This window comes from Danio rerio, chromosome 22 (assembly GCF_052040795.2).
Source record: "Danio rerio strain M-AB ecotype USA chromosome 22, GRCz13ab, whole genome shotgun sequence".
NCBI classification, from domain to species: Eukaryota; Metazoa; Chordata; class Actinopteri; order Cypriniformes; family Danionidae; genus Danio; species Danio rerio.
Window position 1 is genome coordinate 842,501 of NC_141042.1, and position 12,500 is coordinate 855,000.

General features: G+C 34.5%; 3 protein-coding genes and 1 long non-coding RNA gene across 9 annotated transcripts in view; 3 read left to right on the forward strand and 1 right to left on the reverse strand.

Annotated features, from left to right (window-relative positions):
* The window catches only part of znf76 (zinc finger protein 76), a 16,176-nt gene extending 9,194 nt beyond the window's left edge, over window positions 1-6,982 (forward strand). For 4 of the 6 annotated variants that reach the window (XM_087303035.1, XM_087303034.1, XM_087303036.1 and 1 more), the window contains 5 exons: window positions 644-823; window positions 2,366-2,563; window positions 4,251-4,474; window positions 4,561-4,665; window positions 6,744-6,982. In XM_087303035.1, coding sequence (XP_087159161.1) covers window positions 644-823; window positions 2,366-2,563; window positions 4,251-4,474; window positions 4,561-4,665; window positions 6,744-6,827 — 791 coding nt within the window. In that variant the 3' untranslated portion in view covers window positions 6,828-6,982. 6 annotated transcript variants of the gene reach the window in all.
* zgc:112334 overlaps window positions 1-12,500 on the forward strand; it is a gene marked incomplete at its 3' end in the record, with an annotated part of 817,035 nt that overhangs the window by 663,690 nt on the left and 140,845 nt on the right.
* Window positions 1-12,500, forward strand: part of prkar2ab (protein kinase, cAMP-dependent, regulatory, type II, alpha, B) — a 773,085-nt gene that overhangs the window by 619,742 nt on the left and 140,843 nt on the right.
* Window positions 1-12,500, reverse strand: part of LOC141380116 (uncharacterized) — a 68,087-nt gene that overhangs the window by 10,824 nt on the left and 44,763 nt on the right. The gene's annotated exons all lie outside the window — the stretch shown is intronic.

Below are 12,500 nucleotides of genomic sequence, written 5' to 3' on the forward strand. Positions count from 1 at the left end.
ATAAACACAAATTTCAAAATAAAAGCCTCAAGTTGAAAAAAAGTGTAATTTTAGTCGCTATACCAACAATGTCCACTAGGGTAATAGTTATCCATGTTATTTGATTGCTAATAGACGACACAGGTTACGTTACAACATTTTTTATTTTTTATTTGTAAATTATAGTAAAATTATTTATAAAAAAACACTTAATATAATTATTTACAGGAAAACGACTACTGAAACCGCTACTATTATCAGTATTCCTACATAACTATATATATATCTATACTCTTCACTATAACTTTTTAAAAACAAAATTGTGATTGTATCTGCATATCAGCTTTTGTAGCACTATTAGTGGAACTAAATTACCACAACTACATAATATTATTTATTAAACAGTGGTCAAATATGAAAAATGCTATCTCATTTTTGAAGATTAGTTTAGGTTTAGCACAGGGTATTACTGTTTTAAATATGCAATAGGCCACCTGTTGTCACTTCAAGGGTTAAATGATGTTTTGCTGCTGTTTTGATTTTAAAACGTTGTAAATCAACCTATATGGTGGTGCAGATAAAATCAGTCATCCATTAGGAACTAAACGAGTAGCAAACTAGCCTCTAGCTGACACTAATGATGGGAATTTGACTCTCTCTGCAGGCGAGAAGCCCTTTAAATGTCCATTTGAGGGCTGTGGACGCTCCTTCACCACCTCCAACATCCGGAAGGTTCACACACGTACACACACTGGCGAAAGACCTTATCTGTGCCCAGAGCCGTCCTGCGGTAGAGCGTTCGCCAGTGCCACCAACTACAAGAACCACATGAGGATACACACAGGTACAGAAGTGCTAGCATTAGCAGATCACACACTTTAAGACTACGTTTACACATTAACAATGAACTGTTCAGCTGCTTTCCGGAGATTAACATTAGACATGCTCAAATCTCCTTTGTAATTTGGCCCTGTGTACACTTGCGGCCTGTATCATGAAGCTGGATTAGCTGGCTAGCCAGTTAAGTTTCAGTTTAGTTTTCAGCAATGCTGGGTTTTGGGTACCATGAAGGTAGCTTGTCTTTAATCTTTCTTTTTTTTTTGCAATGGTATTTTAGGGTCTGGTTATGTTCAGATTATGTTCTGTTTATATTTGGTTTATGTTCTAGTTCAGGTTATTTTGTAGCTATGTTCAGGTTATATTCTGTTCTGGATATGCTCTGGTCATATTCAGGTTATGTTCTTGCTATGTTCTAGTTATTTTCTTATGTTCAGTTTATGTTCTTAGTTATTTTCAGTTTATTTTTTAGTTATTTGGGTTATGATGAGGATATGATCTGGTTATTTTCAAGTTATGTTCAGCTTATGTTTAGATTAAATTCAGGTTATGTTCTAGCTTTGTTCAGGTTATGTTCTGGTTATTTTCTAGTTATGTTCAGGTAATGTTTTAGTTATATTCAAGTTATGTTCTAGCTATGTTCAGGATATGTTCTGGTAATTTTCTAGTTATGTTCTGGTTATTTTCTAGCTATGTTCAGGTTATGTTCAGGTTATTTTCTAGTTATGTCAGGTAATGTTTCGGTTATATTCAGGTTATGTTCTAGCTTTGTTCAGGTTGTGTTCAGGTTATTTTCTAGTTATGTTCAGGTAACGTTTTGGTTATGTTCAGGTTATGTTCTAGCTATGTTCTGGTTATTTTCTAGCTATGTTCAGGTTATTTTCTAGGTATGTCAGGTAATGTTTTGGCTATATTTATGTTATGTTCTAGCTATGTTCAGGTTGTGTTCTGGTTATGTTCAGGTTTAATGGTCACAAACTGCAGTGACAGTAAATACACTCATTTAACGAGCATTATATATCATAATTAAATTACATGATTTATAAAATTATTATATCTGTAATCCAGATTAGCAAATGGCTTAGATTGTTGAGTCTGTAAACCTATATATATCATAAACCATATAAACACTAAAATCAGTTGTACTAATAAGGTAAGCTGTTTTCCATTAGCTCTCCGCGTTCATGGACAGCTCTTTATACTTGCTGCGTAAATGTTTCAAAATTCTTTTTTTTTTTTTAATTGTAAATAGCACCGACTCTCTCACAAGAAGTCAATTACAGTAGTTTTATATTATGAGACCTGCGATTATCTGTTTGCTTCTGATATCTCGCCTTGATGAATTCAGAAACAAGTCCCGTGTTAACAGAATATTAGCTTCATGGTATCAACAAGGCATTGCACATTTTTTGGTTTTCAACTTCAAACTGAACCTGTAATCCTGAGTTTGTTAAACCACCATTGTGATACCGGCCCCAGATGTAAACAGAATGTTAATATAGTGTTGCTCTTATTACTCTTTTACTATCTTCTGTTCGCTCTCTCTCAGGTGAGAAGCCGTACCTGTGCACAGTCCCCGGCTGCGGGAAGAGTTTCACAGAATATTCCAGTCTTTATAAGCATCATGTGGTCCACACACACTGTAAGCCGTACACCTGCAGCCACTGCGGGAAAACCTACAGACAGACGTCCACGCTGGCCATGCACAAACGCACCGCACATGGAGACTTCGACACCACAGAGGACGGTGAGTGTCTTTTGAAAGATGTAATTCAGTAAATTAAACTTTATTTTTTTGCAGTGGGATTTATAGTCTGGTTATGTTTTAGCTATGTTCAGGTTATGTTCTAGTTATATTTAATTTATATGTTCTATTTATAGTCAGGTTATGTAAAGGTCATATTCAGGTTATGTTCTAGTTATGTTTTAGTTATATTTAGTTTATGTTCTGGTCATATTCAGATTATGTTAAGGTCATGTTCAGGTTATGTTCTAGTTATATACGGTTTATGTTCTATTTATATTCAGGTTATGTTAAGGTTGTATTCAGTTTATGTTCTAGCTATGTTCTGGTTATATTAAGGTTGTATTTAGGTTATGTTCTAGCTATGTTCTGGTTGTATTAAGGTTGTATTTAGGTTATGTTCTAGCTATGTTCTGGTTATATTAAGGTTGTATTTAGGTTATGTTCTAGCTATGTTCAGGTTATGTTCTGGTTATATTAAGGTTGTATTCAGGTTATGTTCTAGCTATGTTTAGGTTATGTTCTGGTTATATTAAGGTTGTATTCAGGTTATGTTCTAGCTATGTTCAAGTTATGTTCTGGTTATATTAAGATTGTATTTAGGTTATGTTCTAGCTATGTTCAAGTTATGTTCTGGTTATATTAAGGTTGTATTCAGGTTATGTTCTAGCTATGTTCAGGTTATGTTCTGGTTATATTAAGGTTGTATTCAGGTTATGTTCTAGCTATGTTCAGGTTAAGTTCTGGTTATATTAAGGTTGTATTCAGGTTATGTTCTAGCTATGTTCAAGTTATGTTCTGGTTATATTAAGATTGTATTTAGGTTATGTTCTAGCTATGTTCAAGTTATGTTCTGGTTATATTAAGGTTGTATTCAGGTTATGCTCTAGCTATGTTCAAGTTATGTTCTGGTTATATTAAGGTTGTATTCAGGTTATGTTCTAGCTATGATCAAGTTATATTCTGGTTATATTAAGGTTGAATTTAGGTTGTGTTGTAGCTATGTTCAAGTTATGTTCTGGTTATATTAAGATTGTATTTAGGTTATGTTCTAGCTATGTTCAAGTTATGTTTTGGTTATATTAAGGTTGTATTTAGGTTATGTTCTAGCTATGATCAAGTTATGTTCTGGTTATATTAAGGTTGTATTCAGGTTATGTTCTAGCTATGTTCAAGTTATGTTCTGGTTATATTAAGGTTGTATTTAGGTTATGTTCTAGCTATGTTCAGGTTATGTTCTGGTTATATTAAGGTTGTATTTAGGTTATGTTCTAGCTATGTTCAGGTTATGTTCTGGTTATATTAAGGTTGTATTTAGGTTATGTTCTAGCTATGTTCAAGTTATATTCGGTTTATGTTCTATTTATATTCAGGTTATGTTCTGGTTATGGTAAGGTTATGTTCTGAAGTGATCTTTTTTGATGATAAACAATGACGCTATTTATTATTTCCATCTGTCACGAGAGCACAAGATTACCCTGCTTCAATATATGTGACGTCAAATAAGGGTTAGCACAGACGTAATCTACAAAAGTAATCTAAAAGTAGTTAGTAACCGAAGACAATTCATATGTAATCTACCCAGCACGGTTTATACAAGGATTTAAGAAAAGTCAGGCTACTACTGACTAGTTTTGTTATCATTATTATGTTGTAGCAGTTATATTGCCGGTTTTGTGTGTGCGCACAGATGCAGAGGTGTTGGACGGGTCGCCGCAGGATGTCGGGCACAGCGAGCCTGATGCTGACATCGCCATGGAAACCAACGACATCATCAGCTCACACCTGCAGGTCCTCGGCACCGCCGTCACCATGGTTACCCAGGATGGATCCACCATCTCTGTTCCTGCCCAGCAGAGCCACAGCGGCGGGCAGCAGGTCACCATGCTTACAGATGGCAAAGAGCTGCAGCCGGTGGGGGTTATTATGGGATGTGTGGCTCTGTGTGGTCGTCAGAGCTCTGATCACTCACTCAATAACTCGCTGTGCTTGTCCTGCAGGTTGCCATAGTAACATCAGACGGTATCATGACTGAAGTGAACTCGTCGGCATACCAGCAGGTGGCACTGTTAGCCACGGAAAACGGCACGCAGATCGCAGTACAGGTCATTCTTACACCACACTGTGATAGTAACTAGCTTTTGTAAGAGTTATTTTTTGGTTGAAAAAGTAAAGTAATGGATTACTTTTAATTTTTGGGTCAGTTACTATTATATACTTGCCTTAAATGATGTACATAAATTCAACAGTTCTGTATAAATCTATTCAGAGAAGCAGAGAAATGTATATACTTTGCAGAATAATTCTAGTTTTCAAGTAAATAACATGTTATTTATCAAGACAACAGCATATACTTAAGAAGTAATAAAATAATAATAAATTGGTTCAAGAAAATATAAAGTATAGTAAGGTGAAGTAATTGTAAACATATTTTAGCATATTAACTCAATTTTGTCAACTAATGAAAGTTGTTTGTTCAACAACTGCACATGCTTAAACAATGAAACGCAAATACATGCCAATATAAAATATTCATGAAATATGATGTTACGTTTAAAGTGCTCATTGTTTAAAACTAATTTAATTTTTAAATTTAATCCTGTTTGACTCAAATTTTAAGAATTAAGAGTTTAATTTATATTATCTATGCAATAAAATTTATTTGGATTAGTATTTAGTCAAGTAATTAAAGTACTTATTGAGTAAGTTACTTTAATAATTTGAAAAGTACTTTAAATACAATTGTGATGATGTAATTAGTAATAAATTACTTTTTTTGAAGTAACTTACCGAATAGTTAGTTACTTTATAGTATGTTTTGATTGCTTTTGCCATCATATCGAGCCATTTAGAGTCAACTCAAACCATTTAAAATTCATTAGCGCTGAACTAGAAGAATAACAAAGTGCAATTAACTATTTACATTACAAAGTGTGTTTACAAAAAAACAACTTGTTCTGGAAAGGTACGTTTTTGTGTACCAAAACTCGAAACGTTCTTATTTGGTCATCAATAAATGATTTAACAGGAACTAGAGTTGTACGATTTGGGGAAAATATCTAATTGCAATTTTTTTGACAGACATTGCGATTGTGATTTGCAATTTAATTTTGAAGATAAGTTTCAGGTCAATAACCTGTAAGTCGTGGCAAAAATTCAGCGTCAGCTGTTAAACGTTACCTGTTTTTGTTTGGTGTCTGTGACGTTAAAACCAAAATATTCCTATATTACCGAAGCTGTTTTTCCTTTAATATTATTTGTCTATTAATGCTGCTGAAGCGGCAGATGCCATTAACCCAATTGTCTGCACTTTCCTGTTTGTTTTTTACTGTGGGCGTTCCGTATAGTTTGGTTGCGCAATTCTGATTGGTCAAGACGAAAGTGTGGTCAGTCAATTGGCTAGAACAGACATGCGGCAGGCACGCATTTGCTCTGGGCGGGGAAAATTAAATAATACATACAGTTGAATTCAGAATTATTAGCCCCCCGTAATTATTAACCCCCATTTTTCCCCCAATTTCTGTTTAACAGAGAGAAGATTTTTTCAGCACATTTCTAATCATAATAGTGTTAATAACTCATTTCTAATAACTGATTTATTTTCTCTTTGTCATGATGACAGTAAATAATATTAGACTAGATATTCTTCAAGACACTTCTATACAGCTTAAAGTGACATGTAAAGGCTTCACTAGGGTAATTAGGCAGGTTAGGGTAATTAGGCATGTCATTGTATAACGATGGTTTGTTCTGTAGACTATCAGAATAAAATATAGCTTAAAGAGGCTAATATTCTTGACCTTAAAAGTGTTTTTAAAAAATCAAAAACTGCTTTTATTCTTGCTGAAATAAAACAAATAAGACTTTCTCCAGAAGAAAAAATATTATCAGACACACTGTGAACATTTCCTTGATCTGTTCAACACCATTTGGGAAATATTTTTAAAAAAATAAAAAAATTCAAAGGGGGTCTAATTATAATTATGACTTCAACTGTAAATATTTCATATCACAGCCTCTTGTGATTAGCTAATCACAAAGTTTCAAATTGCCATTCGATTTTGATTAATCGCACAGCCCTAACAGGAACCATATGGGCACATTAGTGAAACGTCAAAAAAATAAGGTGAACAGTAAGAATACCTCCACTTGTTTAACTGTGTTTATTGGTTTTGTGATGCAGTTAGAAGATCAACAGACGTTAGAGGAGGCAATCACCATGGCAACAGCAGCAATCCAGCACAGTGGACTGACCTCAGATCAGTGATGGATGAAAACACAGACTGGATGAACAGCGTTTTAATGTGTAGTGTGTGTGACGGAGAGTGTCTGGAGTTATTTTGTACCTGCTTTGAGGCAGTAGGATTAAAACATGCTGAAAATAAAGATGTATATTTGTTAATAAAGACACTTTATGCAGTTCGCCTGTGCATTTTGAGCCTTTAAAATGTGTCATTCTCAAATGAAATGAACAAAACCAGAACAAAGTCACTTATTAAAATGATTTACTGGTGATAACTGATCAGCTTTTAGGGATATTTTATTTAGTTGCTTTTTCTTTATTTTAGAGAAACAATATAAACCCACATTAATAAATACATCAATTTACACTTTGTTAGGAAATATGTAGTGTGTTTTTGTATAATAGAGAACTTAATAATACAGTATTGAGTAATTTTATATTAGGTGTTGTATTACCAAAGCAGATATAGAAATACCACAACAAACTACAAGTACTTAATGGTTTAACAATTTTTACTTTTAATTATAACATTGTTTCATTTGGGAAGACATTAAATAATTGTTCATCATTCGTTAAATATACGTCGCTAGATAGAGCTCATGGATAAAATTAAACTTTGAATCCCCCTGTATTAACAGTTAAAACCGTTAGAAGACGCGCAATTGAAGACGGTTAAAACTTTTTGAATCTCCCGCGTCAACTGAAAAAAAAGTTGTTCTGTCGTTGTTTCACAATCGCTTTGGTAGATGTATCTTATTATTTTTCCTTTACTCGCCCAAAAATCGATTTATTCGCGTCTCTCTCATTATTCAGTCGTATTCTGCAGTACTGTAGTGTTTCCAGCAGAGGTCAGCAGATGTGTGCTCAAACCGGCGGTTTATACATCAGACAATCATTGAATGTAGAGAGGAATGAAGATGTTTACATCAACAAAAGATTACTAATATCGAGGAGTTTTACACTCACGTAAAACAAAACTGTGATAAGGTAAACTGTTTTAACCAAACTACATTTTGTGGTAATTACACAAAGTATTAAACATATGACCCAATACTGTATCTACAACTGTTATGCAGCAATTAACCAGTTTACTGTAGTGAAAACTAAAGTATTATGCTGTAACAAATTGTTAATGCGTTAAGATTTAAAACTGTTTCTTAATATAATCTTTTTTTTCATGTGGAAATCTTTGAGTAAATATGTACTTGCCTCAGCTTTACATTTTAATTAAGTAAATTAATTGAGCACCATTAGATTTAAAATTAAATAATATAGAACATATTCAATTTCAACAGCACAAATACCACATTTACCAACAGCCATTAATATTGTTAATACAAAGCTTGTCAAATTTTATTTTTACCTATCCCATATAGTTCTTAGAATATCTAATGCAGTTTCAGCTATTTGTCTAACACCGCTGACTATTGTTTCAGATAATCGTCTAGCGTTATTTTTAAATATACTCACTTGACTCTTTTTAAGGTTTATTTCGACGATATTAACAGTTTTGGTGGAGAGCAAATGGGATCAGTATTTAGTCTTAAATACTGTGATAAACGTGTTTAACAGTGTCCTAAACTCAAGTTTCTGTCAGTGGTATACAGCGGATTAGCAGAATTTCCGTGCTTCGCTGCAGTTTTCACACACGCATAAACTTGTCCTCAGTTCTGCCTCGACAACAGTCTCTGATTGGCTGGGCTGCGGTGACGTCAGCCAATGACGAGAGGGGGAGAAAAAAACAGCGGCTTTGGGGTTTCCTCTTCAACGCTGACTGGAAACCTTGTTTTGTGAGTGAGGAAGTTAAAACAGGACACACCCAAACTAGGATTACAGCAGAATACACACCGTTCCCTTATCTGGGTGGAGTGAGATTTAGGTGAAACACTGACACCACAAACAAACTGTTAATTACTGCTCAAAGTCTGTTCTCTGGGACAGTGTGTGCTGGGTCAGCTCCAGTGTGTGTGTGTGGGTGTGTGTGTGTGTGTGTGTGTGTGTGTGTGTGTGTGTGTGTGTGTGTGTGTGTGTGTGTGTGTGTGTGTGTGTGGGCCGCTGTGGTTAGAGTCGGCTATGTAGAGCACAAGTGCCCCTAAATCTCTGTGAGTTTAGTCGTTCGGCTCTTCAGGCCTTTTTGTGTTTGAAATAACATGTAAGCGAAACAGGAAATACTCTGAATACTGGGCTGATCTCTTCCTGTCGCGAATGGCGATCAGGTATATTGGCCAAAATAAAGGAAAACTTTAGATTAGAGTGCCAGATATTTGTCTTTCACCCCTTACTAGTGTTCATACTATACTTAACTGTAGGTATACCATTATTAGGTTTCAAATTAGCTTACATCTGTGCATATCTCAGGTTGGGATGGGATTTCTAAAAGTATCTTCTTGTACGTTAGACATTTGTTCAATGTCCTTCGGCTTAGTCCCTTTATTCATAAGGTAGTCGCTACAGTAGAATGAACCACCAACTATTCCAGCATGTTTTACACAGCGGATGGCCTTCGAGCTGCAACCCATTACTGGGAAACATGCTCATACAATACAGACAAATTTAGCTTACCGAATTCCCCTATAGCGCATGTGTTTGGACTGTGGGGGAAACCGGAGCACCCGGAGGAAACCCATGCCAACACGGAGAGAACATGCAAACTCCACACAGAAATGCTAAATGACTGAGCCGGAAGTTGAACCAGCGACCTTCTGGCTGTGAGGCAAAAAATCTAAACACTGAACCACCGTGACGCCTATATTTTATTTTATTTTTTATGCTATTTTATTATTAGTATTTATTTTTATTTTTTAATTATAATATTTAATTTATCTAAAACACTTTATCTTGTCGGCGCAATAGCCTTGTGATTAGCGTGTTGATATAGTGCAGTAGCATGTCAGGGTGTCCTGAGTTCGAATCCCGGCTTGAGGACATTTCCCTACCCCCCCTCTCTCTCAAACGTTGCTTCCTGTCTCAATACTGTCCTATCCACTTAATAAGTGCCAAAAAACAATACTTTATCTTATCTTATTTCAGTTTGTTGTCATGGCAACATTTAACATTTTTACGTTTTTCCAAGTCAAAGAAGTGTACAACAACACCATTAAGTAGGAAACATTTATAATAGTTTATCGAGTTATTGGTGTCATATGGTTCAATAGTGCAGATCTGAGCGCAGTTTGATAAATTGTTTTAGAGTTCTCTTCCTAAACTGTAGAGGAGACACATTTGAGATTATTGGAGTGTGTTCTCTGGTATAAGTGTATATAGGTGTATGAGGGGTTAACGCTAGCAGTGCTGAGCCCCAGCTGAGGGATTGTTTGGACTGTGATGGGGGTTTGTTATGGTTGTATGAGGACATGGGGGCAGGGTGTGTGTGTGTGTGTGCGTGGAGCGACAGCTGCTGGTTTAGTTTCCCAGGAACTTTAGGACAATGAGACACTGTGAGACTTCGCCAAACAGCTGCCAAACACGTCAACACAACTAAATCACTTTACAAACTCTCACAAAACCAAATCTGCTCACACCACTTCACTTTTCTCAGCATGGGTTGAATAGTTTCCTCCAGTCTTTCTCCACAGCATCGGTGGAGAACACACAAAAGGCTCCCGCGTTCTGCTGTAAACTAATTTAATCTAACTCCAAGAACATCACATAATGAGAGAATAGTCACAATAAAATAGCAGTAAAGACGACAGGAAAGCTTAGTAACTAAAACAAGAACTAAAACTAAAAATATCAAGACTATTCGTGGTAACCAACTAATATAAATAACTGAAAAATAGATGCGTAAAGTACTTAAACTTAGAAACAAAACACTAAAACTGAGACACTTCATGGTCAATGGTCTAGTACTGAAAGAAAGACATAAATTAGAGTAAGTATCTACTACTTAAACTAAGAAAACTACTGTATTTAACGTAGAATGAAAAAGAGAAATGCTCAGTTTAGGACTGAAAAAGAGGAAAGTTAGTATCGAAACTATTATTAAACAGCTAATGGTAACATTAACTTTGTTCACCAACTTAAGAATAGAAATGTAAAATAGTACTAACACTTAGAAAATAAACACTCAAACTACGACGCTACATGGTGGCCAATTATTTTATTTATCGTAAAATGAAAAAAGAAATGCTTAGTTTGGTACTGAACAATTAGAAACTTAGTATCGAAACTCACCTAATGGTAACTAATTATTAAACTAAATGAAGAATAGAAATGTAAAATAGTATTACAAATAACAAACACAATGCTAAAACCTGTATATTTAATGCTAAATAATTTAGATAAATGAAAAAAAACACACAAAACAGCATTAAAATTGAACTATTATAGTTAACAAAAGTCTAAAAATGAAATGTTTATCAGTCAAAAATTTGACATTTAGTATTGAAACTTGTAAAATGTAAAAATTAATGGTTTAGTAGTTAAAAATGATCAATTAATATCGAAACGTAGACCCATGATGTTAACATGAGTAGCGTAGGTACCTAATTGAAGAATAGAATTGTAAGATAGTACTAAAACTTAAATATTACATGATAAATAATCATTAACTGAAGAAAATACGTAAAATAGTATTAAAATTCACTACTCAACTACGACACTTTGTGGTAAATAACGATTTTAGTTTACGAAATTAAATGTTTAGTACTCAAAAATGTAACATTTATTTTCAAAACTTAGACACCTTATGGTAACGACTACATTAGGTAATTAACTGACAAAAACAAACAAAATAGTATTTAAATTTGGTACTAAAACTACAACACTTTGTGTTAACCAAGTATTTTAGTTAAGGTAAAATGTGAAAATTAAATATTTGGTACTGAAAAATTAAACGTCTAGCATTGAAACTTAATGGTAACTCACTAACTTAGCTAATTAACTGAACATAGAAATGTAAAATGGCACTAAAACTTAAAAACTCAGTACTAAAACTATTGCACCATGGTAACTAACTAATTTCGCTGGAAATCAGACACAAATAAAATGATATTTAAACATAAAAACTTTCCTAGAGATGGGTTGCGGCTGGAAGGGCATCCGCTGCATAAGAACGTGCTGGATAAGTTGACGGTTCATTCCGCTGTGGCGACCCCGGATTAATAAAGTGACTCAGCCGAAAAGAAAATGAATAAATGAACATAAAAACTTCTTACTCAAACATAAATAGGAGAAAACAGAAAAGTAAAATAGCACTAAAACATAAAAATTAAATAGCAAGAGTTCTTGGGAACCAACTTATTTAGGTAATTAACTAAAGATCATAAACATAAAATACTATTAAAATTGAGTTTAAATTTAAACAAAGCCAATTGACAGATCTAAAAATGAAAAACAATACTAAAAGAAACACTTCCTGGTGTTACAGACAAACTAAAAAATACACACAAAATAATAGTAGGTACTGTAAAATTAACTTTATTCATTCATTTTCTCTTTATTCACTACAGCAGAATGAACCGCCAACTATTCCAGCATTTGTTTTACACAGTGGATGTCCTTCCAGCTGCAACCCAGTACTGGGAAACACCCAAACACTCTCACATTCACACTTATTCACTACAGCCAGTTTAGTTGATCAGTTCCCCTATAGCGCATGTGTTTGGACTGTGGGGAAAACCGGAGCACACGGAGGAAACCCACGCCAACACTGGGAGAACATGCAAACTCCACACAGAAATGCCAACTGACCCATCT